This window comes from Salvelinus namaycush, chromosome 4, assembly GCF_016432855.1.
Source record: "Salvelinus namaycush isolate Seneca chromosome 4, SaNama_1.0, whole genome shotgun sequence".
NCBI lineage: Eukaryota > Metazoa > Chordata > Actinopteri > Salmoniformes > Salmonidae > Salvelinus > Salvelinus namaycush.
In genome coordinates, this window is record NC_052310.1 from 6498948 (window position 1) to 6521809 (window position 22862).

At 46.1% G+C, this 22862-nt stretch overlaps 1 protein-coding gene across 1 annotated transcript in view; it reads left to right on the forward strand.

Moving 5' to 3' along the window:
* Nucleotides 1–22862, forward strand: part of LOC120045331 (integrin beta-4-like) — a 29746-nt gene that overhangs the window by 1308 nt on the left and 5576 nt on the right. The window contains exons 4-29 of the mRNA XM_038990213.1: nucleotides 514–718; nucleotides 820–916; nucleotides 1222–1393; nucleotides 1813–2076; nucleotides 3557–3646; nucleotides 3788–3910; nucleotides 4181–4348; nucleotides 4439–4515; nucleotides 10364–10569; nucleotides 10803–10906; nucleotides 11193–11547; nucleotides 11694–11800; nucleotides 11909–11942; nucleotides 12084–12278; nucleotides 13040–13143; nucleotides 13267–13325; nucleotides 13449–13621; nucleotides 13770–13949; nucleotides 14143–14291; nucleotides 14387–14594; nucleotides 17107–17424; nucleotides 17650–17816; nucleotides 18641–18824; nucleotides 18970–19107; nucleotides 19420–19602; nucleotides 20045–20173. Coding sequence (XP_038846141.1) covers nucleotides 514–718; nucleotides 820–916; nucleotides 1222–1393; nucleotides 1813–2076; nucleotides 3557–3646; nucleotides 3788–3910; nucleotides 4181–4348; nucleotides 4439–4515; nucleotides 10364–10569; nucleotides 10803–10906; nucleotides 11193–11547; nucleotides 11694–11800; nucleotides 11909–11942; nucleotides 12084–12278; nucleotides 13040–13143; nucleotides 13267–13325; nucleotides 13449–13621; nucleotides 13770–13949; nucleotides 14143–14291; nucleotides 14387–14594; nucleotides 17107–17424; nucleotides 17650–17816; nucleotides 18641–18824; nucleotides 18970–19107; nucleotides 19420–19602; nucleotides 20045–20173 — 4189 coding nt within the window. The remainder of the gene's footprint in view (nucleotides 1–513; nucleotides 719–819; nucleotides 917–1221; nucleotides 1394–1812; nucleotides 2077–3556; nucleotides 3647–3787; nucleotides 3911–4180; nucleotides 4349–4438; nucleotides 4516–10363; nucleotides 10570–10802; nucleotides 10907–11192; nucleotides 11548–11693; nucleotides 11801–11908; nucleotides 11943–12083; nucleotides 12279–13039; nucleotides 13144–13266; nucleotides 13326–13448; nucleotides 13622–13769; nucleotides 13950–14142; nucleotides 14292–14386; nucleotides 14595–17106; nucleotides 17425–17649; nucleotides 17817–18640; nucleotides 18825–18969; nucleotides 19108–19419; nucleotides 19603–20044; nucleotides 20174–22862) is intronic.

Below are 22862 nucleotides of genomic sequence, written 5' to 3' on the forward strand. Positions count from 1 at the left end.
CATCTCTCTCCCTCCATCCCTCCATCTCTCTCCCTCCATCCCTCCATCTCTCTCCCTCCATCCCTCCATCTCTCTCCCTCCATCCCTCCATCTCTCTCCCTCCATCCCTCTATCTCTCTCCCTCCATGCCTCCATCTCTCTCCCTCCATGCCTCCATCTCTCTCCCTCCATGCCTCCATCTCTCTCCCTCCATGCCTCTATCTCTCTCCCTCCATCTCTCTCCCTCATCCCTCTATCTCTCTCCATCTCTCTCCCTCCATGCCTCTATCTCTCTCCCTCCATCTCTCTCCCTCATCCCTCTATCTCTCTCCATCTCTCTCCCTCCATCCCTCCATCTCTCTCCCTCCATCCCTCCATCTCTCTCCCTCCATGCCTCTATCTCTCTCCCTCCATGCCTCCATCTCTCTCCCTCCGTCTCTCTCCCTCCATCCCTCCATCTCTCTCCCTCCATCCCTCCATCTCTCTCCCTCCATGCCTCCATCTCTCTCCCTCCATCCCTCCATCTCTCTACAGAACCAGAAGATTGACATGTTGATGAAGCGCTCTCAGGTGGCCCCCCAGGATATGTCCATGACTCTGCTGCCAGGGGAGGAGAGGGAGATTGAGATGGAGGTGTTTGAACCAGCGAAAGGACCTCTGGACCTCTATATTCTCATGGACTTCTCCAACTCCATGAAGGATGATTTGGACAACCTCAAAAGGATGGGTGCTGAGCTGGGTAAGTTAGAGGGGGGAACAATGAGTGGAATTGTAAAACCATTGACTTGAGTGTAGTACTGGGATAGTGTGGTTTGATGATGTGTTCTGTTCTCCGTATAGCTGACTTGGTGGGGAAGCTGTCTGATGATTACACCATCGGTTTCGGCAAATTTGTGGACAAGGTGGTGGAGCCCCAGACAGACATGAGACCGACCAAGTAAGAACTTTCTAACTATTAGAATCCTCTCCATACAGACACAGATATACCCACACAGACCCAAATGTTAACATCACATACCGTATGAAAAGGTCGGCATTTATACACTAATCATACTCATGGTCCCTCATTCTATCTCTTCCTATCCCCCCTTCCCCTCTCCTCCTCTTCCTCTCCCCCCTTCCCCTCTCCTCCTATTCTTCTTCCCCTCTCCTCCCCTTCCCCTCTCCTCCTCTTCCTCTCCCCCTTCCCCTCTCCTCCTCTTCCTCTCCCAACCCCCTCCCTTCCCTCCTCTTCCTCTCCAGACTGGCCCAGCCGTGGCCCAACAGCGACCCTCCCTTCTCGTTCCGAAATGTGATCACTCTGACCTCTGATCTGCAGTCCTTCACCGAGAAGCTGCAGAAGGAGAGGATCTCAGGCAACCTGGATGCTCCAGAGGGGGGCTTCGACGCCATACTGCAGGCTACAGTCTGCGGGGTAGGACTATAGAGTTAGATTTACTAGAAAGGACAAGCAGCCATCTTTGGTTTACCGTTTGGGATGTTTGATTATTTGAAGCTTGCTTTAGTAAAGTTAACTGTGATGCACCACTGTGTGAAATTCTTCAGAAGGCTGTATATAATTAAATATAACTCTTACCTCCTTTCTTCTCCTCCACCTCTCTCTATCTCTCTCTCTCTCTCTCTCTCTTTCTCCCTACCCTCTCCCCCTACCCTCTCCCCCCTACACTCTCTCTCTTTCTCTCCCCCTACACTCTCTCTCTTTCTCTCCCCCTACACTCTCTCTCTCCCTACCCTCTCTCTCTCTCTCTTTCTCTCTCCTCCTACCCTCTCTCCCCCTATCCTCTCTCCCTCTTTCCCCCTCTCCTCACTCCCACTACCCTCTCTCCCCTCCAGGAAAAGATTGGCTGGCGTGACCATGCCACCCACCTCCTGGTCTTCTCCACCGAGTCGGCCTTCCACTACGAGAGTGACGGTGCCAACGTGCTGGCTGGCATCATGCCACGCAATGACGAGCAGTGCCACCTGGACCCCGATGGGAAATACACAGAGGACACCAGGCAGGACTACCCCTCTGTGCCCACCCTGGTCCGCCTGCTGGGCAAACACAACATCATCCCCATCTTTGCCGTCACAAACCACTCCTTCACCTACTATGAGGTAAGAACTCAGAGCTACTACTCACCTTGCTAACCTGAACCCTGCACCTTACTAACCTGAACCCTGCATCTTACTAACCTGAACCCTGCACCTTACTAACCTGAACCCTGCACCTTACTAACCTGAACCCTGCACCTTACTAACCTGAACCCTCCACCTTACTAACCTGAACCCTCCACCTTACTAACCTGAACCCTCCACCTTACTAACCTGAACCCTCCACCTTACTAACCTGAACCCTCCACCTTACTAACCTGAACCCTGCACCATACTAACCTGAACCCTGCACCATACTAACCTGAACCCTCCACCTTACTAACCTGAACCCTCCACCTTACTAACCTGAACCCTCCACCTTACTAACCTGAACCCTCCACCTTACTAACCTGAACCCTGCACCTTACTAACCTGAACCCTGCACCATACTAACCTGAACCCTGCACCATACTAACCTGAACCCTCCACCTTACTAACCTGAACCGTGCACCATACTAAGCTGAACCCTCCACCTTACTAACCTGAACCCTCCACCTTACTAACCTGAACCCTCCACCTTACTAACCTGAACCCTCCACCATACTAACCTGAACCCTGCACCTTACTAACCTGAACCCTGCACCTTACTAACCTGAACCCTCCACCTTACTAACCTGAACCCTCCACCTTACTAACCTGAACCCTCCACCTTACTAACCTGAACCCTCCACCTTACTAACCTGAACCCTCCACCTTACTAACCTGAACCCTCCACCTTACTAACCTGAACCCTCCACCTTACTAACCTGAACCCTCCACCTTACTAACCTGAACCCTCCACCTTACTAACCTGCACCCTCCACCTTACTAACCTGAACCCTCCACCTTACTAACCTGAACCCTCCACCTTACTAACCTGAACCCTGCACCATACTAACCTGAACCCTGCACCATACTAACCTGAACCCTCCACCTTACTAACCTGAACCCTGCACCTTACTAACCTGAACCCTCCACCTTACTAACCTGAACCCTCCACCTTACTAACCTGAACCCTCCACCTTACTAACCTGAACCCTCCACCTTACTAACCTGAACCCTCCACCTTACTAACCTGAACCCTGCACCTTACTAACCTGAACCCTCCACCTTACTAACCTGAACCCTCCACCTTACTAACCTGAACCCTCCACCATACTAACCTGAACCCTCCACCTTACTAACCTGAACCCTCCACCTTACTAACCTGAACCCTCCACCTTACTAACCTGAACCCTCCACCTTACTAACCTGAACCCTCCACCTTACTAACCTGAACCCTCCACCTTACTAACCTGAACCCTCCACCTTACTAACCTGAACCCTTACTCTAACTCTACAAAATCATCATCATCTCCATTTTCACTCCTAAAGTATACTTATTCCACTGTCTGTTCTGTGAGCACTTAACCCATCTGTAGCATTGCAGATGACCCCTTCATGTTTTCTGGGTTCTCCTGTGTAGAAGCTTCATGAGTATTTCCCCATCGCTGAGCTGGGCCTGCTCCAGGAAGACTCTGCTAACATCCTCAATATCATGGAGAAAGCTTTCGAGGTAAGAATGGGCTTGTTTAAAGTTAACAGGTGTAGCGAAATGGACACGTGAATTAGATTTGATTCCCCTTGATGTATCCCCTCTAAGGGCTATTGGGAAAGCCAGATGTCCTAATACTACTGTCCGTCTCCGTCCTCTCAGAATATCCGTTCTAAGATCAGCATCCGTGCTGAGGACAGACCTAAAGCTATAGAAGCTCAGGTCCTGTCTTACAGTGGCAGTGTTGCACAAGCCGGAACCTTCAAAGTCAAGCCTGGGCAAATAGTAAGAAACAATTACATGTTGCACTTACGCACACACACACACACACACGCACACACTCACACACACACACACACACACTCACACACACACACACACACACACACACACACACACACACACACACACACACACACACACACACACACTCACACTCACACTCACACTCACACTCACACACACGCACTCACATACGCACGCACACACTCACACACACTCACACATACACGCACCCTCATACACACTCACACTAACCCATTCTGTGTTTTCCAGGGGAAGTTTAAGGTGCGTGTCAAGGCCAGTGAGATGGTTGGGGAGCAACATGTGTGTAGTCTGGAGCAGGGTGACAAGAAGGGGAAGATGAGAGTCAAACCGACCACCTTCAGCACAGCTCTAAACATCAACGCTGAAGTGCTCTGTAAAACCTGCGACTGTGAGAAGGTGTGAAGATACAAACAAACACACACACAAACATAAACGCTCTACCGTGTCTAAACCCGGTCTTTCCTTCTCTATCTCTGCTTCCCTCAGAATCCATTTCCAAATGCAGTGAGGTGTACAGGCCACGGAGACCTGGTCTGTGGGAAGTGCAAGTGCAACGACGGCTGGTGAGACAAACACAACTGAAGCTACTTTGTCTCACATATAAAATAATAATCATGGATTGGATTTATAGTGTTTTTCCAGTGCTCAAAGCGCTTTACATAGTAAGAAGGGAAACTCGCCTCTCCCACCATCGAGTGATGCACAGAACGCTCACCATACATCAACTAGTATGGTAGACCGGTGAGGAGATATATACATCAACTAGTATGGTAGACAGGTGAGGAGATATATACATCAACTAGTATGGTAGAACAGGTGAGGAGATATATACATCAACTAGTTATGGTAGTATAATCACTAGTATGTAGACGGAGATATATACATCAACTAGTATGGTAGAACAGGTGAGGAGATATATACATCAACTAGTATGGTAGAACAGGTGAGGAGATATATACATCAACTAGTATGGTAGAACAGGTGAGGAGATATATACATCAACTAGTATGGTAGAACAGGTGAGGAGATATATACATCAACTAGTATGGTAGAACAGGTGAGGAGATATATACATCAACTAGTATGGTAGACAGGTGAGGAGATATATACATCAACTAGTATGGTAGAACAGGTGAGGAGATATATACATCAACTAGTATGGTAGAACAGGTGAGGAGATATATACATCAACTAGTATGGTAGACAGGTGGAGGAGATATATTACATCAACTAGTATGGTAGAACAGGTGAGGAGATATATACATCAACTAGTATGGTAGAACAGGTGAGGAGAGATATACATCAACTAGTATGGTAGAACAGGTGAGGAGATATATACATCAACTAGTATGGTAGACAGGTGAGGAGATATATACATCAACTAGTATGGTAGAACAGGTGAGGAGATATATACATCAACTAGTATGTAGACAGGTGAGGAGATATATACATCAACTAGTATGGTAGAACAGGTGAGGAGATATATACATCAACTAGTATGGTAGAACAGGTGAGGAGATATATACATCAACTAGTATGGTAGACAGGTGAGGAGATATATACATCAACTAGTATGGTAGAACAGGTGAGGAGATATATACATCAACTAGTATGGTAGAACAGGTGAGGAGATATATACATCAACTAGTATGGTAGAACAGGTGAGGAGATATATACATCAACTAGTATGGTAGAACAGGTGAGGAGATATATACATCAACTAGTATGGTAGAACAGGTGAGGAGATATATACATCAACTAGTATGGTAGAACAGGTGAGGAGATATATACATCAACTAGTATGGTAGAACAGGTGAGGAGATATATACATCAACTAGTATGGTAGACAGGTGAGGAGATATATACATCAACTAGTATGGTAGAACAGGTGAGGAGATATATACATCAACTAGTATGGTAGAACAGGTGAGGAGATATATACATCAACTAGTATGGTAGAACAGGTGAGGAGATATATACATCAACTAGTATGGTAGACAGGTGAGGAGATATATACATCAACTAGTATGGTAGAACAGGTGGGGAGATATATACATCAACTAGTATGGTAGAACAGGTGAGGAGATATATACATCAACTAGTATGGTAGACAGGTGAGGAGATATATACATCAACTAGTATGGTAGAACAGGTGAGGAGATATATACATCAACTAGTATGGTAGAACAGGTGAGGAGATATATACATCAACTAGTATGGTAGAACAGGTGAGGAGATATATACATCAACTAGTATGGTAGAACAGGTGAGGAGATATATACATCAACTAGTATGGTAGAACAGGTGAGGAGATATATACATCAACTAGTATGGTAGAACAGGTGAGGAGATATATACATCAACTAGTATGGTAGAACAGGTGAGGAGATATATACATCAACTAGTATGGTAGAACAGGTGAGGAGATATATACATCAACTAGTATGGTAGACAGGTGAGGAGATATATACATCAACTAGTATGGTAGAACAGGTGAGGAGATATATACATCAACTAGTATGGTAGAACAGGTGAGGAGATATATACATCAACTAGTATGGTAGAACAGGTGAGGAGATATATACATCAACTAGTATGGTAGACAGGTGAGGAGATATATACATCAACTAGTATGGTAGAACAGGTGGGGAGATATATACATCAACTAGTATGGTAGAACAGGTGAGGAGATATATACATCAACTAGTATGGTAGACAGGTGAGGAGATATATACATCAACTAGTATGGTAGAACAGGTGAGGAGATATATACATCAACTAGTATGGTAGAACAGGTGAGGAGATATATACATCAACTAGTATGGTAGAACAGGTGAGGAGATATATACATCAACTAGTATGGTAGACAGGTGAGGAGATATATACATCAACTAGTATGGTAGAACAGGTGAGGAGATATATACATCAACTAGTATGGTAGACAGGTGAGGAGATATATACATCAACTAGTATGGTAGAACAGGTGAGGAGATATATACATCAACTAGTATGGTAGAACAGGTGAGGAGATATATACATCAACTAGTATGGTAGAACAGGTGAGGAGATATATACATCAACTAGTATGGTAGAACAGGTGAGGAGATATATACATCAACTAGTATGGTAGAACAGGTGAGGAGATATATACATCAACTAGTATGGTAGACAGGTGAGGAGATATATACATCAACTAGTATGGTAGAACAGGTGAGGAGATATATACATCAACTAGTATGGTAGACAGGTGAGGAGATATATACATCAACTAGTATGGTAGAACAGGTGAGGAGATATATACATCAACTAGTATGGTAGAACAGGTGAGGAGATATATACATCAACTAGTATGGTAGACAGGTGAGGAGATATATACATCAACTAGTATGGTAGAACAGGTGAGGAGATATATACATCAACTAGTATGGTAGAACAGGTGAGGAGATATATACATCAACTAGTATGGTAGACAGGTGAGGAGATATATACATCAACTAGTATGGTAGACAGGTGAGGAGATATATACATCAACTAGTATGGTAGAACAGGTGAGGAGATATATACATCAACTAGTATGGTAGACAGGTGAGGAGATATATACATCAACTAGTATGGTAGACAGGTGAGGAGATATATACATCAACTAGTATGGTAGAACAGGTGAGGAGATATATACATCAACTAGTATGGTAGAACAGGTGAGGAGATAAATACATCAACTAGTATGGTAGACAGGTGAGGAGATATATACATCGACTAGTATGGTAGAACAGGTGAGGAGATATATACATCAACTAGTATGGTAGAACAGGTGAGGAGATATATACATCAACTAGTATGGTAGAACAGGTGAGGAGATATATACATCAACTAGTATGGTAGACAGGTGAGGAGATATATACATCAACTAGTATGGTAGAACAGGTGAGGAGATATATACATCAACTAGTATGGTAGACAGGTGAGGAGATATATACATCAACTGGTATGGTAGACAGGTGAGGAGATATATACATCAACTGGTATGGTAGACAGGTGAGGAGATATATACATCAACTGGTATGGTAGACAGGTGAGGAGATATATACATCAACTAGTATGGTAGAACAGGTGAGGAGATATATACATCGACTAGTATGGTAGAACAGGTGAGGAGATATATACATCAACTAGTATGGTAGAACAGGTGAGGAGATATATACATCAACTAGTATGGTAGAACAGGTGAGGAGATATATACATCAACTAGTATGGTAGAACAGGTGAGGAGATATATACATCAACTAGTATGGTAGAACAGGTGAGGAGATAAATACATCAACTAGTATGGTAGACAGGTGAGGAGATATATACATCGACTAGTATGGTAGAACAGGTGAGGAGATATATACATCAACTAGTATGGTAGAACAGGTGAGGAGATATATACATCAACTAGTATGGTAGAACAGGTGAGGAGATATATACATCAACTAGTATGGTAGAACAGGTGAGGAGATATATACATCAACTAGTATGGTAGACAGGTGAGGAGATATATACATCAACTAGTATGGTAGACAGGTGAGGAGATATATACATCAACTAGTATGGTAGAACAGGTGAGGAGATATATACATCAACTAGTATGGTAGACAGGTGAGGAGATATATACATCAACTAGTATGGTAGAACAGGTGAGGAGATATATACATCAACTAGTATGGTAGACAGGTGAGGAGATATATACATCAACTAGTATGGTAGAACAGGTGAGGAGATATATACATCAACTAGTATGGTAGAACAGGTGAGGAGATATATACATCAACTAGTATGGTAGAACAGGTGAGGAGATATATACATCAACTAGTATGGTAGAACAGGTGAGGAGATATATACATCAACTAGTATGGTAGAACAGGTGAGGAGATATATACATCAACTAGTATGGTAGACAGGTGAGGAGATATATACATCAACTAGTATGGTAGAACAGGTGAGGAGATATATACATCAACTAGTATGGTAGACAGGTGAGGAGATATATACATCAACTAGTATGGTAGAACAGGTGAGGAGATATATACATCAACTAGTATGGTAGAACAGGTGAGGAGATATATACATCAACTAGTATGGTAGACAGGTGAGGAGATATATACATCAACTAGTATGGTAGAACAGGTGAGGAGATATATACATCAACTAGTATGGTAGAACAGGTGAGGAGATATACATCAACTAGTATGGTAGAACAGGTGAGGAGATATATACATCAACTAGTATGGTAGACAGGTGAGGAGATATATACATCAACTAGTATGGTAGAACAGGTGAGGAGATATATACATCAACTAGTATGGTAGACAGGTGAGGAGATATATACATCAACTAGTATGGTAGAACAGGTGAGGAGATATATACATCAACTAGTATGGTAGAACAGGTGAGGAGATATATACATCAACTAGTATGGTAGACAGGTGAGGAGATATATACATCAACTAGTATGGTAGAACAGGTGAGGAGATATATACATCAACTAGTATGGTAGAACAGGTGAGGAGATATATACATCAACTAGTATGGTAGAACAGGTGAGGAGATATATACATCAACTAGTATGGTAGAACAGGTGAGGAGATATATACATCAACTAGTATGGTAGAACAGGTGAGGAGATATATACATCAACTAGTATGGTAGAACAGGTGAGGAGATATATACATCAACTAGTATGGTAGAACAGGTGAGGAGATATATACATCAACTAGTATGGTAGACAGGTGAGGAGATATATACATCAACTAGTATGGTAGAACAGGTGAGGAGATATATACATCAACTAGTATGGTAGAACAGGTGAGGAGATATATACATCAACTAGTATGGTAGAACAGGTGAGGAGATATATACATCAACTAGTATGGTAGACAGGTGAGGAGATATATACATCAACTAGTATGGTAGAACAGGTGAGGAGATATATACATCAACTAGTAATATAGAACAGGTGAGGAGATATATACATCAACTAGTATGGTAGAACAGGTGAGGAGATATATACATCAACTAGTATGGTAGACAGGTGAGGAGATATATACATCAACTAGTATGGTAGACAGGTGAGGAGATATATACATAAACTAGTATGGTAGAACAGGTGAGGAGATATATACATCAACTAGTATGGTAGACAGGTGAGGAGATATATACATCAACTAGTATGGTAGAACAGGTGAGGAGATATATACATCAACTAGTATGGTAGACAGGTGAGGAGATATATACATCAACTAGTATGGTAGACAGGTGAGGAGATATATACATCAACTAGTATGGTAGACAGGTGAGGAGATATATATGCCAATTAGGAATCAAGTATTCTTGGACAGAAGACAGAACATTAGTATAAATCTTTCTCTCCAGGTTGGGTCCGTTCTGTAACTGCTCTGCCAGCGCGTCTACGGATTCGGGCACTTCCTGTCGGGGTCCTGGAGTGGAGGAGCCGTGTTCTGGCCGAGGAGATTGCCTGTGTGGAACGTGTGTTTGTTACAACACGGACCAGTACGAGGGACCCCTCTGTCAGTTTGACAAGTCCCAGTGTCAACGATACGGAGGTTTCCTCTGCAACGGTGAGTGTGGGGCTGTCGTCATTGTCTCAGACAGCAAGCTCGTCACATCGCTTTGCTTTGGAATAACGCTGTCTCTCGGAAGACAACAATGTGGCTGTCATATGGAGTGTACAACTGTGTCATCAATACTGTTTGTGGTTCCTAAACTTCTATGTGAGTGTATGTGAAAGTGTCAAGCACTTGAAGTAGTTTCTAACCATTTCTATGTCTCTCTCTCTCTCTCTCCATTTTAGACCGTGGTCGCTGCTTCATGGGCCAGTGTGCGTGTGCAGAGGGCTGGGAGGGACCGGCCTGTGAGTGTCCCATGAGCAACCAGACCTGTCTGGACACTAAAGGGGTGAGCACTACATAATCTCCCTCCCTCTGTTTCTCTCCCTCTCTCTCTCCCCCTCTCTGTTTCTTTATTTCTCTCTCTGTGTCTCTTCCTTTCTCTCTCTCTCTCTCTCGCTCTCTCGCTCTCTCGCTCTCTCTCTCTCTCGCTCTCTCTCTCGCTCTCTCTCGCTCTCTCTCTCTCTCTCTCTCTCTCTCTCTCTCTCTCTCTCTCTCTCTCTCATATTCCAGATTTCTACAATATCGTTGGTCATGACTGATCTAACCACTACCCTCCACCCCACCTCTCTCAGGGCATCTGTAACGGGCGGGGTGTGTGTAAGTGTGGTCGTTGTGAGTGCCAGGACTCTGGCCTGGCCATGACCCCCACCTGCGAGGCTAACTTCCAGGCCCAGCTAGGGATGTGTGAGGACAAGAGGAGCTGTGTCCAGTGTCAGGCCTGGAAGACCGGAGAGAAGAAGGACAGCGACAAGTGCGACCAGTGCCAGTTCAAAGTGGTCATGGTGGAAGAGCTCAGGGAAAATAAAGAGGTGATTGAGGCGTGTAGTTTCCGTGACGAGGATGATGACTGTACGTACCACTACACCGTGGACTATCCCGAGGACCAGACTGTTAAGGAACTGGAGGTCCAGGTGCTCAAGAAGAAAGGTGAGACAACGTTCATATCTTCCTGCCTTGGTTTATATGACGTCAATACCATTATGGGGGTTGCCTGCTTTGTTACGGACGAGCTCACCGTGTGGTGACCTGCATCCTGGCTGTGATGTTGATGTTGTTGTGGTCCGTCCCCTTAGACTGTCCCCCTGCTGGCTTCCTGTGGTTGATCCCTCTCATCATGTTCCTCATGCTACTGCTGGGTCTATTGTCGCTCTGCTGTTGGAAGTACTGCGCCTGCTGCAAGGTAATGTCCAGACACAACCATAACATTACCTTTAAAACAACCAACCGTGGCCTTTGCCATACTATGAAGGAAATAATCTCTCTATTTGCCTCTCTCATTCTCTTTCAGTCTTGTCTTGCTTTGCTGCCATGCTGTGGAAGAGGTGAGTGACTCATGCAATGTCCCTGTTAGAAAGCTTGAAATATCCTTCTGTGCCTGTTACTGTTTGTGTACCATGTTTCCAGGCCGTATTACATTGTGTGATTGAACACGTGTTCTCCTATGTGTGTCCCTGTGTCTTCAGGTCGTACGGTTGGCTTTAAGGAAAATCAGTACATGCTCCGCCAATCCATGCTCACCTCTGACCACCTAGACACGCCCCTAGTGAGGACCGGCCCACCCAAGAGCACCGACGTGGTTCGTTGGAAGATCACTGACAATGTCCACCGATCGCCCAATAATCCGCTTGCGCAGGTTCAGCCCAACCCCAAAGAGACAAGTGAGTGTAAAATGTTTCAAATTCCAGCTCTCCCATTGGTTGGAGTTATCACTAGAACTTCCTGGTTTACATTGTTATGAAAACCTGACCCTAAACCACCTCCTCTTCTCCCCCTCTTCCTCTCCTCCTCCCCCCACCTCCTCTTCTCCTCCTCCCCACCTCCTCCCCACCTCCTCTCCTCCCCACCTCCTCTCCTCCTCCTCTTGTCTTCCTCTCCCCCTCCTCCCCCTCCTCCCCCCCTCCTCTCCTCCCCACCTCCTCTCCTCCTCCTCTTGTCTTCCTCTCCTCCTCCTCCTCCTCCTCCTCCCCACCTCCTCCTCCTCCTCCCCACCTCCTCTTCTCCTCTCCTCCTCCTCCCCTCCTCCTCTCCTCCCCACCTCTCCTCCTCCTCTTGTCTTCCTCTCCTCCTCCCCACCTCCTCTTCTCCTCCTCCCCTCCTCCTCCTCCTCCACTCCTCTCCTCCCCACCTCTTCCTCTCCTCCTCCTCTCCTCCACCTCCTCTTCTCCTCTTCTTCTACTCCTCCTCTCCCCCCCACCTCTTCTCCTCCTCTTCCTCTCCTCTTCTCCTCCTCTTCCTCTCCTCCACCTCCTCTTCTCCTCCCCACCTCCTCTCCTTCTCTTCCTCTCCTCCTCCTCTTCTCCTCTTCTCCTCCCCACCTCCTCTCCTTCTCTTCCTCTCCTCCCCCTCTTCTCTTCCTCTCCACCTTCTCTCCTCCTCCTCCCCACCTCCTCTTCTCCTCCTCTTTGTCCTCCATCTATAGTCCAGTTCCCTCTGTCTCTGCGTCTGAACAGGTTGTTCACAGACAGTCTGTCTCGCTCCGACGCCAGAGACACTGAGTTGCTACGCAGGGAGGTTGATGACAACGTGAGTGTGTGTGTGAGTGTGTGAGTGTGTGAGTGAATGTGTGTGTGTGTGAGCAAGCTGTGTATGTATACATTACTGTATGCTCATCCTTGTGACAGTGGGTTGTGTGTGTTCTCTGTTTAGCTGAATGAAGTGTACAAGCAGGTTCCTGGCACCCAGAGAGTTCAGAACACCACATTTAGGTGAGACACAAATTTCAACCTTTAATCCTTCCTGAATTTATTACAATAAAGAATTGTTTTCTGAATGTTGTCTAAATCATGTTTTCTAATATCATCATCACTGATATTGTCTTTGTGTTTCAGATTACAGAGAAATGCTGGTAAAAGAGCTGACCACGCCATCGTAGACACCGTTCTGTCCGCTCCTCGATCCAGCTACCCCAACATCGTCAAACTGACTGAGAAAAACGTCCAGTCTGGAAACTTCCAGGATCTCAAAGTGGTGCCGGGCTACTACACAGTGGCCACAGACAGAGGTCTGTGTCTGTGTGTGTGTGTGTGTCTGTGTGTGTGTCTGTGTCTGTGTCTGTGTGTCTGTGTCTGTGTGTGTGTCTGTGTGTCTGTGTGTCTGTGTGTGTATGGGAGTTCCTAACTCACTCCCTCTCTCTGTCTGGCTCTCTGCAGAGGCGGCTGGTGCCGTGGAGTTCCAGGAGGGGGTAGAGATGGTGGATGTGCACGTGCCGCTCTTCGTCAAGGAGGAAGATGATGATAAGAAGCAGCTGCAAGTGGAGGCGGTGGACGTTCCTCTGGGCATCGCTGAGATTGGGAAACGCTTCGTCAGCATCACTATCATCAAAGAACACGGTGAGAGCCAATCAGAGATATCTTATCTGACCCCTGACCCCTCTACTCTTACACGCACTTACACGGTGCTTCAAAACCATACAGCATTATAAACCGTTGACTTCCAGTGAATGTGTATATTATTTTGGTTTATTTTGTGTTCTTCCCCTCACCTTAGTTAGCTAAAAACTGTGTGTCTCTCTCTCCTCTTCAGCCAAGAGTGTTATGTCGTTCCTCCAGCCTTCGTACACCTACAGCCGACAGGACAAAGTGGCTAACATCCCCATTACTAGAGAGATCATAGAGGATGGACACGCACAGGTCAGCTACCGCACCCGAGACCTCACCGCCAAGGACAAGAAGGTAACACATGCTATAAGACAGAGATATCACACCTTTCATTTGTCTAAGTTACTTTCTTTTTCCATCCTCATAACTACTCTTCCGTCTCTCACCAGGACTATGTGACAGTAGATGGGGAACTGTCCTACGGGCCAGGGGAGACCCAGCAGACTGTCCCTGTTCGTTTGTTGGAGATGGGAGAGGGAGACGGTCTGCTGAAGGACACACAGGTCAAACAATTTGTCATGGACCTCAGTAACCCAAGACAGGGTGCAAAGCTGGGACGCTACCCCAGAACCACCGTCACCATCACTGACAAACCAGGTGAGGTTATATACTACTGACACCATCACTGACCAACCAGGTGAGAGGTTATATACTACTGACACCATCACTGACCAACCAGGTGAGAGGTTATATACTACTCTCACCATCACTGACCAACCAGGTGAGAGGTTATATACTACTGTCACCATCACTGACCAACCAGGTGAGAGGTTATATACTACTCTCACCATCACTGACCAACCAGGTGAGAGGTTATATACTACTCTCACCATCACTGACCAACCAGGTGAGAGGTTATATACTACTGTCACCATCACTGACCAACCAGGTGAGAGGTTTTATACTACTCTCACCATCACTGACCAACCAGGTGAGAGGTTATATACTACTGTCACCATCACTGACCAACCAGGTGAGAGGTCATATACTACTCTCACCATCACTGACCAACCAGGTGAGAGGTCATATACTACTGACACTATCACTGACCAACCAGGTGAGAGGTTATATACTACTGACACCATCACTGACCAACCAGGTGAGAGGTTTTATACTACTCTCACCATCACTGACCAACCAGGTGAGAGGGTATATACTACTCTCACCATCACTGACCAACCAGGTGAGAGGGTATATACTACTCTCACCATCACTGACCAACCAGGTGAGAGGGTATATACTACTCTCACCATCACTGACCAACCAGGTGAGAGGTTATATACTACTGACACTATCACTGACCAACCAGGTGAGAGGTTATATACTACTCTCACCATCACTGACCAACCAGGTGAGAGGGTATATACTACTCTCACCATCACTGACCAACCAGGTGAGAGGGTATATACTACTCTCACCATCACTGACCAACCAGGTGAGAGGTTATATACTACTGACACTATCACTGACCAACCAGGTGAGAGGTTATATACTACTGACACTATCACTGACCAACCAGGTGAGAGGTCATATACTACTGACACCATCACTGACCAACCAGGTGAGAGGTTATATACTACTGACACCATCACTGACCAACCAGGTGAGAGGTTATATACTACTGACACCATCACTGACCAACCAGGTGAGAGGTTATATACTACTGACACTATCACTGACCAACCAGGTGAGAGGTTATATACTACTGACACCATCACTGACCAACCAGGTGAGAGGTTATATACTACTGACACTATCACTGACCAACCAGGTGAGAGGTCATATACTACTGACACCATCACTGACCAACCAGGTGAGAGGTTATATACTACTGACACCATCACTGACCAACCAGGTGAGAGGTTATATACTACTGACACCATCACTGACCAACCAGGTGAGAGGTTATATACTACTGACACCATCACTGACCAACCAGGTGAGAGGTTATATACTACTGACACCATCACTGACCAACCAGGTGAGAGGTTATATACTACTGACACCATCACTGACCAACCAGGTGAGAGGTTATATACTACTGACACCATCACTGACCAACCAGGTGAGAGGTTATATACTACTCTCACCATCACTGACCAACCAGGTGAGAGGGTATATACTACTCTCACCATCACTGACCAACCAGGTGAGAGGGTATATACTACTCTCACCATCACTGACCAACCAGGTGAGAGGGTATATACTACTCTCACCATCACTGACCAACCAGGTGAGAGGTTATATACTACTGACACTATCACTGACCAACCAGGTGAGAGGTTATATACTACTGACACCATCACTGACCAACCAGGTGAGAGGTTATATACTACTCTCACCATCACTGACCAACCAGGTGAGAGGGTATATACTACTCTCACCATCACTGACCAACCAGGTGAGAGGTTATATACTACTCTCACCATCACTGACCAACCAGGTGAGAGGTTATATACTACTCTCACCATCACTGACCAACCAGGTGAGAGGTTATATACTACTCTCACCATCACTGACCAACCAGGTGAGAGGTTATATACTACTCTCACCATCACTGACCAACCAGGTGAGAGGTTATATACTACTCTCACCATCACTGACCAACCAGGTGAGAGGTTATATACTACTCTCACCATCACTGACCAACCAGGTGAGAGGTCATATACTACTCTCACCATCACTGACCAACCAGGTGAGAGGTTATATACTACTCTCACCATCACTGACCAACCAGGTGAGAGGTTATATACTACTCTCACCATCACTGACCAACCAGGTGAGAGGTTATATACTACTCTCACCATCACTGACCAACCAGGTGAGAGGTTATATACTACTCTCACCATCACTGACCAACCAGGTGAGAGGTTATATACTACTCTCACCATCACTGACCAACTAGGTGAGAGGACTATACTGTTTACATTATCCCAGAGTTTTAATGTAGCAATGTTTCTGTTCCATCAGGACACAATTGCACAACATGTCCCAGACATTATTACCATGGGGTTTGAGAGCTTGGCTAATGTGTGGTTGGAAAGCCAGCCATAACTTCCTCCTTTCTAACATGGCCGTAACAAACTTCCTCTCCCGTTGCTTCCCTCAGAGCCCAGTGTGGTGATGTTTATGAAGAGCACCCAGAACTTCTCCACCGCCGACCCAACCTACTCCATCCCCGTGGTCCGCACCCGCAATAAGGAGGGGCCCGCCACCGTCCACTGGAGGACCCGCAACGCTAAACGCTTCGAGCTGTCCGGCCCCCTAAAGTTTGGTCCCGGGGAAACAGATAAGAACATCGTGATCGATCCACGCTCTCACCCTGGCCCGGTGAAACCAGAGTCCTTCCAACTGGAACTGTTTGACCCCAGTACGAAAGCTGTGGTCGGAGAGAGGAAGACGACGATGGTCACTATTACTGATGGAGGTAATACACACAGAAACAGATACTGAAACACACACATACACACACACACACAGTATTGGGTATCTGTAAGGAATCTGATGCACGAAGTGTGCATCACTAAAATAAGTTGCCCAACCCTTTTTGCCACTCCCCGTCTCCCTCCCTCCCTCTCCTCCCCCCTGTCTCCCCCCTCTCCTCCCCCCGTCTCACCCCTCTCCTCTCCTCCCCCTCCTCCCATCCCCTCAGGACTTCCAGACAATGCCCAGATGGAGAAGAGTGCGGGCTTCATCAACCAGACAGCCACGTCTCCTGGTGGTCGTCTCAACTCTCCCACCAACGTGAAGGCCAAAGCCACCGGCCCCCGGAGCATCCGCCTGAACTGGGATCCCGTAGGAAAATCCCTGGGCTACAAGGTAAGGAACCCCCTTCAGGATCCAACCCCCTGGACTACAAGGTAAGGAACCCCCCTCAGGATTCATCCCCCTGGACTACAAGGTAAGGAACCCCCCTCAGGATCCAACCCCCTGGACTACAAGGTAAGGAACCCCCCTCAGGATCCAACCCCCTGGACTACAAGGTAAGGAACCCCCCTCAGGATCCAACCCCCTGGACTACAAGGTAAGGAACCTCCCTCAGGATTCATCCCTCTGGTCTACAAGGTAAGGAACCCTCCTCAGGATTCATCCCCCTGGACTACAAGGTAAGGAACCCCCCTCAGGATTCAATCCTCTGGACTACAAGGTAAGGAACCCCCCTCATGATTCAATCCTCTGGACTACAAGGAACTGTCATACAGGACCAGTGGAGGCTGGTGGGAGGAGTTATAGGAGGACGGGCTCATTGTAATGTCTGGAATGGAATAAATGGAACTGAGTCGACCGTGGTTTACATATATTTGATGTGTTTGATACAGTTCCATTCATTCTGTTCCAGCCGTTACAATGAGCCCGTCCTCCTATAGCTCCTTCCACCAGCCGCCACTGTACAGGACTTACCTTGACTTAAACCATTTACTCCGTAAGGAGCATCGGTCATCAACAGAGGAACTCAATAGATTACACACTTGGCAACTTTTACTGGTGGAAAATGGGAGATTATTTTCCTTCGCTTTCACTGAACTTTGAATTGCTGTTTTAAAAATGTACTTTGAAAATATAACGTACAAAATATATCCGGAGTAGATATAGAAATAAAGGTTGTGGTCCCTTTATGATTGTTCATTCTCCCTGGTCACCAGGTGAAGCATTGGATCTATGGGGATCCTGAGGCTGACGCCCCCCCTGCGATGAATGTGAAGACAACCCATGCTGATCTGGCCAACCTGTACCCCTATTGTGACTACGAGACGAAGGTGTGTGGCTACAACGCCCTGGGAGACGGAAACTACAGCGACATGGTGCCCTGTAAGACCCTGGAGGATGGTGAGTGAGGTCACATCCTGTTCCTGTCGAAGATGGACTACATATATTTTCTTTGAAACACTACAATTCTAGCTCAAACATTGTGTAGGTCGTTTTCTTCCTTCGTACCTTGTGATTAACTTCCGGTCTACTTTCTATCCTCCAGTCCCCAGTGAGCCCGGTCGTCTGGCGTTTAACGTCATCAGTCCAACTGTCACTCAGGTCAGCTGGGCGGAGCCTGCCGAGACCAATGGTGTCATCACCGCCTACGAGGTCCTCTACACGCCCATCAATGACGACACGAGTGAGTGACCGATCAAATCAAAATGATCTCAGAATTTCTCGGAGTGATGTCTGTGCTTCTAAGACATTCTAAAGGACGACACACACCACATCGAATGTTGATCAGCCGTTTGTCTGCTAATCGTTCGGCTCACTGTGTTTAGTCTGACCGACAACATTTTCATGCTATTCTAATGTAAAATTGGTTTGCACTGTTCGCAAATTATGGCCCGGGCACTCTGTTTAGAGATGCTAAGTACTCTCGGGCCGGGAAAAGCTATTGGTGTGTCCGAGCCTTAACACTTTCTCCACTCCCTCTCGCTTCCCTTTGTAGAGCCGATGGGTGCAGCTAAGAAGGTGAAGATAGACAACCCTAAGAAGAGGATGTTGCTGATTGAGAACCTGCAGTCGGCCCAGACTTACTGCTATCAGGTCCGGGCTAAGAACAGCGTGGGTTGGGGTCCCTTCAAAGAAGCGACCATCAACCTGGCCTCCCAGCCCACCAGACCCATGTCCAGTGAGTAAATAAGAGCAGAAGACATGTTCCATCTAGAAAGCATCTAGTATGATCTTGACTGTTACCTGCTGAAACTTTTGTGTCTAGCAAACCAGAAAGCTAATGTTTCAAGAGAAGCTTATCTTACACTTCGATCACACTGACAGCGTCGGTGCACAAAATAGTACACATCATCATCTGGATATGTGTGCAACAAAAGTTCAACATTCACCTTCTGCTACCATTTCTCTCAAGCCGTCTACTCATACCGTTTGATACATACGTTCGATAAATCCAACGTGTGCGCCACGCCGAGCGCACTTCAACCTCCTCTGCGACACGATGCCGCAAGGCAAACGCAGTGTTTCATTGGAAATCAATGTACTTCTGGTGTACCAAAACGCAATGATGCTGTCGGTGTGATGGAGTCGTTAATCCATCTCTCTTCCTCTCCTCCCTATAGTCCCTATCATCCCAGACATCCCTATAGTGGACGCGGAGGCGGGTGATGAGTACGACGGCTACCTGATGTACAGCAGTGAGGTCATGAGATCGCCAACAGACTCCAAGAGACCCAGCGTCTCAGACGAAGGTGGGTACCCGCAGACTACGCCACCTTTCCTGGCGTCTCTTTGCAGTCTAGCTTCAGTTATGTACTGGGAGTTGTATTGTCTTTTGAGTGGACCCCAGGAAGAATAGTTGTTGCTAAGTAACAGCTAATGGGGATGAAGCTCACTGTTTTGATCTGTTTTGATCACCAAAGGGATTTTTTTCCCATGTTAGCTTGTTATTTAAGATTTACACTTATTGGCTAGTAGCCCTCTCATGATGCCAGTGAGCTTCAGTGCTCAGGGAAACCGAGTGAATGCAGACTGGACAGGACTGTTATAGATGGGTTCCATGCAGCAGAAAGACACATGTCTATCCATCTTCTGTAGTCCAGTCATCTGCTCACTGAAGCAGAAAGAAAGAGAAACCTAAAAAGGGTTTAATGTGTCACGGTCGAGGCTGACAGACAGGAGGGTTTCCTCCATTGTTCTCGCTCTCTTTCTTGCTCTCTCTATCACTTTCTGTCTCCGTTTTCATTTTTTCTCTTTATTTATTTCCTTCTCCCCCTCTCTCTCTCTGAAGTATCTTTTAACAAACTGACTTTATTTTACACAAGACCATCAGATCCAAAAATGGTGTCTCTTCTTAATTTTCTTCTTCATGGCTTTCGGTTTTATCATGCCAGTCTTCATTTTCTTCTTCATGGCTTTATCATGCCAGTCTTCATATTCTTCTTCATGGCTTTATCATGCCAGTCTTCATATTCTTCTTCATGGCTTTATCATGCCAGTCTTCATATTCTTCTTCATGGCTTTATCATGCCAGTCTTCATATTCTTCTTCATGGCTTTATCATGCCAGTCTTCATATTCTTCTTCATGGCTTTATCATGCCAGTCTTCATATTCTTCTTCATGGCTTTATCATGCCAGTCTTCATATTCTTCTTCATGGCTTTATCATGCCAGTCTTCATATTCTTCTTCATGGCTTTATCATGCCAGTCAAACCTTTCCTATTATTGCTCTGTAGTTTAGATATCACAGAATCTACATACCTCCTCCTCTTCCTCCTTTTCCTCCTCTCTCAACTCCTTCTAATCACCACGCTTCACAAAAACAAATGCCATGCCAACCATCAATCCCCCCCCCCCCCCCCCCCCCCTCCGCCTACCTCTCCTCTCCATAACAAGGCTTTATCAAGTTGGTGGGTTCCAAGCTGGACCTGCGTTCGGTGTCCTGGAATAGGCATGTGGATGTGATCCCTTACCACCTCAGCACAGACACAGAGACCAGCAGCGACGAGACCCCTCGACCCAGCCGAACACAGATACCCCATCAAGGTGAAGACCGCCCTGGATAGACAGACAGATACAGAGATGGCATGCCAGCTACTGTGTACGCCGGGCACAAATCTCCCAATGCAGCTGCAGTGCCCCCTATGCCACCACCTCTCGTCTGCACAAAGTCTTCAGATCTCTAATCAACATCATGTTTCCGTCCTCCAATCTACCCCTACCCCTGGTTCTGGTCTGGCCTCCCCCTGTTGCACCTCAACCCTCCCACCAAAAAGGGTCTTCACTTCCAGGCATCAACTGCCCCACCGCCAGTTGATGGTCATGACAGGATTGTCCTGTCTGTCTCTCCTGTCTCCACTCTTTACACCTCTATGTGGAGAGATGCTCTGGGAAGGAGGCAGGTTGTAGGGCTTGTATATACAACAAGCTCTCACAGTCTCACGTCAGAATTACACGTTCATCCATGTTTCTCCAATGTCAAATTTCGAAGTTGTTCCAAACGAAACATTTCAAAGTGTTTAAGGTTACGTTTAGGCATTAACTTCAAAATCCTAAGGTTAGGCATTAACTCCGACTGGTTAAGGTAAGGGTTAAGGTTTGGGATAAGTTTAGATATTAACTCCGACTGGTTAAGGTAAGGGTTAAGGTTTGGGATAGGCTTAGATATTAACTCCGACTGGTTAAGGTAAGGGTTAAGGTTTGGGATAAGTTTAGATATTAACTCCGACTGGTTAAGGTAAGGGTTAAGGTTTGGGATAGGCTTAGATATTAACTCCGACTGGTTAAGGTAAGGGTTAAGGTTTGGGATAGGCTTAAAACAAACAAAATCTCCAAAACAACTTTCTATTGCTGGATTTGAAACATGCTACCTTTTACACCTTTTGATGCTTACGACCATCCACCATCCCCGTCCACAAGGCCTAGCAAAACCCAAACATACCTGAAGGTAACAGCGCTCACTGTTGCCCCTAGTGGTCGGTTTTCACGTCATCTCCTGAAGTCTTCAGACATGGATGGACGTCTAATACTGTTTTGTATCACGGGTGACCTGGTTATGTATAAAGGCTTCTCATGGCTGTGAAAGTGGTGATACCAAATGTATGTATGTCCCTGTGTGCAGTCTAAGGTGGGTGTTTCTCTTGCAGTTTGTTGTGATTTGCCGCTATTAACGTACTTAAATCAATGATTTTGTTTCCAGAATGTTTGGTTTGAGTTATGTTGGGTTCCAGAATGTTTGGTTTGGGTTCCAGAATGTTTGGTTTGAGTTATGTTGGGTTCCAGAATGTTTGGTTTGGGTTCCAGAATGTTTGGTTTGAGTTATGTTGGGTTCCAGAATGTTTGGTTTGAGTTATGTTGGGTTCCAGAATGTTTGGTTTGAGTTATGTTGGGTTCCAGAATGTTTGGGTTTGGGTTATGTTGGGTTCCAGAATGTTTGGTTT